The sequence below is a fragment of the Oratosquilla oratoria genome, chromosome 39, assembly GCF_046742065.1.
Source record: "Oratosquilla oratoria isolate Oo_2021 chromosome 39, ASM4674206v1, whole genome shotgun sequence".
Classification (NCBI taxonomy): Eukaryota; Metazoa; Arthropoda; class Malacostraca; order Stomatopoda; family Squillidae; genus Oratosquilla; species Oratosquilla oratoria.
Genome location: NC_134815.1, coordinates 6,292,235 through 6,294,734, shown reverse-complemented (window position 1 = coordinate 6,294,734; position 2,500 = coordinate 6,292,235). Strand labels below are relative to the sequence as shown.

The 2,500-nt window shown below is 39.3% G+C and overlaps 1 protein-coding gene across 2 annotated transcripts in view; it reads right to left on the bottom strand.

Moving 5' to 3' along the window:
* Positions 1–2,500, bottom strand: part of LOC143020267 (calcium-activated chloride channel regulator 1-like) — a 49,692-nt gene that overhangs the window by 23,968 nt on the left and 23,224 nt on the right. For both annotated transcript variants that reach the window (XM_076176490.1, XM_076176491.1), the window contains exon 9: positions 1,202–1,391. In XM_076176490.1, the coding sequence (XP_076032605.1) occupies positions 1,202–1,391 (190 nt within the window). The remainder of the gene's footprint in view (positions 1–1,201; positions 1,392–2,500) is intronic.

Genomic DNA, 2,500 nt, shown 5'->3' with positions numbered 1-2,500 from the left:
TGAAATCGTCGAGCGGGTCTGAGAAAAGAGTGACTTTAGCCGCCAATGACCATCGCCTGTGGACAACTTCTAAAGACCGGATAACGGTCGTTGCCCCCTCCCCCCTCCCCAAGAAAGCAAATGTTATACAAACGGTTGTTGAAAGGTTGTCACATACTAAAGTTTCTTTGAAGTATGTGATGAAACCGTGTTTTTCTTTAGGATATTTCAAATATATATTCACATAGATCATACATAAAGAACTCTGTTTTAGACATTTTACCGGTATTTATACTTCAGACAAAATAGTACTTATTTTTTCAAACTGTCAAAAGTATGTTTAATATTCGTATTGTATACTTTACTTAGCACAGTATAGCAAGAGAAAATTTTAATCAAAATGGATTTATTTTGTTACTGTATTCGATTTTACATTGATATGTTTCCAATATTGCAGTTATTAAACAAACATACTTTTCACACACCTTCAACAAACGTTTGCTAAAAGTACACAACCCTTGATTTCTTGGGGGTGGGTGGGTGAATCAACAATATATATATATATATATATATATATATATATATATATATATATATATTTTTTTTTTTTTTTTTTTTTTTTTTTTTCAGTTTCTTTGTCAAGACATTTTGAGCGAGCCTCATTTGGAGGACATCTGTCCTACGGGATATAAGTACGAATCATCTTAGCGTATTTTGAAATATTTCCCACACTTGATCTACAGGTCAGACGTAGACTACAATATCAATTCCCATTAACCAGCTAAATCATCCTCATCAGAACAACAGGCCTCTACCAGAAAAAACAATCAACTTCTACAGTAGCAATTTCTTTTCCAGCTTTTCCTTCAGTCTCTCCTTCAACATCTCTATGATAATCTCTTCGTCGCGATTATGTCCCCAATAATAGAAGCGCTGGTTATCACTAGCAAAATACTATTCCTGGTAATACAGTTGATCATTGGATCCCTCCATGGAAATCCGACAAACTTGTATTTATGGATTTAAAAAATCCCGTTTGTTTTCATTAGTTTACGGACTCCCTAATATGGCAACATTTCCATCCCATCGGCTACAGTTGTTGCCAGAAAGTGAGTCTCACTTTTCCCAGATCTACTGAAACAGAGGAGAGTGGTCGATTGTCCTGATAAAAGACTTCTGTGACTGTAGGTGAATCACAAGTGAAATTAAGAGCTGCGCCAACCTCTAAGGTGAATTTTAAAGCTTCACCAATGGCTGTATTGCCATCCTTATGATGTTCTTTCGGGAGACGTTTCACGATGAACATTCGGTTGCGTTCGTTGATGTTGGTAAACTCGACATCGATCTTCGCCGTGTTGGAGAAGGAGATGACAGACAACATGCTCCATTCGGGCAGAAAGTCGCGGACAAATCTGCAACATAGAAAAGGGGGAAATTGACATAGATTCAATATAGAAAATAGGAAACTGACGCGTCTTCAACATAGGAAATGAGAAGTTGACGAATCGTCAAGATGAAATACGGTAAACTGGCGAAGGTGCAACATATTACACGGAACAGTGATAAATCTGTAACATCCAGTGTTCCACAAAAGTACTGTCCGCCCACCTGAAACATCACACCACTGCACAACATCGTCGGTAAAATATTGATAGAAAATAAAATGTAAAACATTTGTTTAACTTTATCTCAATACTTGGTAGGGTGCCCTTTCCGCTTGATGACCTCCTTAAGGTGATTGGGACGGATTAGATTAGGTTACGGAGGATATCCTTAGGTTACCTAAAACAAGATGCACGGATCTCTTGCCCCAGCTTCAGCAGAGTAACCATGTCCTTTCCCTGTAAGTCTTCACTATCTGCCATAGGTTTTCTATCGGATTAATATCCGGCCTCTTACCAGGCCAATCCTTAATGAAGCTCACACCACAGTCATTTAACAACTGAGTCACAGATATGGCGGTATGAGCCGGTGCACCATCCTCTTGGAAGAACGTTGTTCAGGTCTCGTCAAAGGCGTCAGGCAAATGGTCGCACAAGAGCTTCATATACGAATGCTGGGTCACTGTTTCGTTCTTGGGCAGTATCTGCAGTTTGGCTGTGCCGTGGCCGGTTTTTTTTTTTTTTTTGTTGTTGTTGGATCTTTAAGGCTATCAACCTATAATGAGGTCATTAAGCCCGGTGTGAACCTGCGATCCTTTTTATTCTACCATTATAATTTCCACAATAGTCCTGTAGTGCGCAAATAAAATACTACTTTGTCAATAAGTAAACGGTCGTCGGTCAAAAGATTTGTGGTGCTTAGCTGAATTTTCTTAAGTTTGCAGTGTTGTATAAGCGCTTGGCGCTGTGTGTTGTATCTTGAGCAGTGTATGAGTATGTGTCTTATGGATAGTATGGTGTTGCAGGTGCTGCATTGGGGAGAAAATACGCCGTTAATGTATGGGTTTAGGTGGGTGAGGCGGGTCGAGTTCATCCTCAGTCTTGCTATGGCGATTTCCTCCTGTCTGTTATTTCTGTAT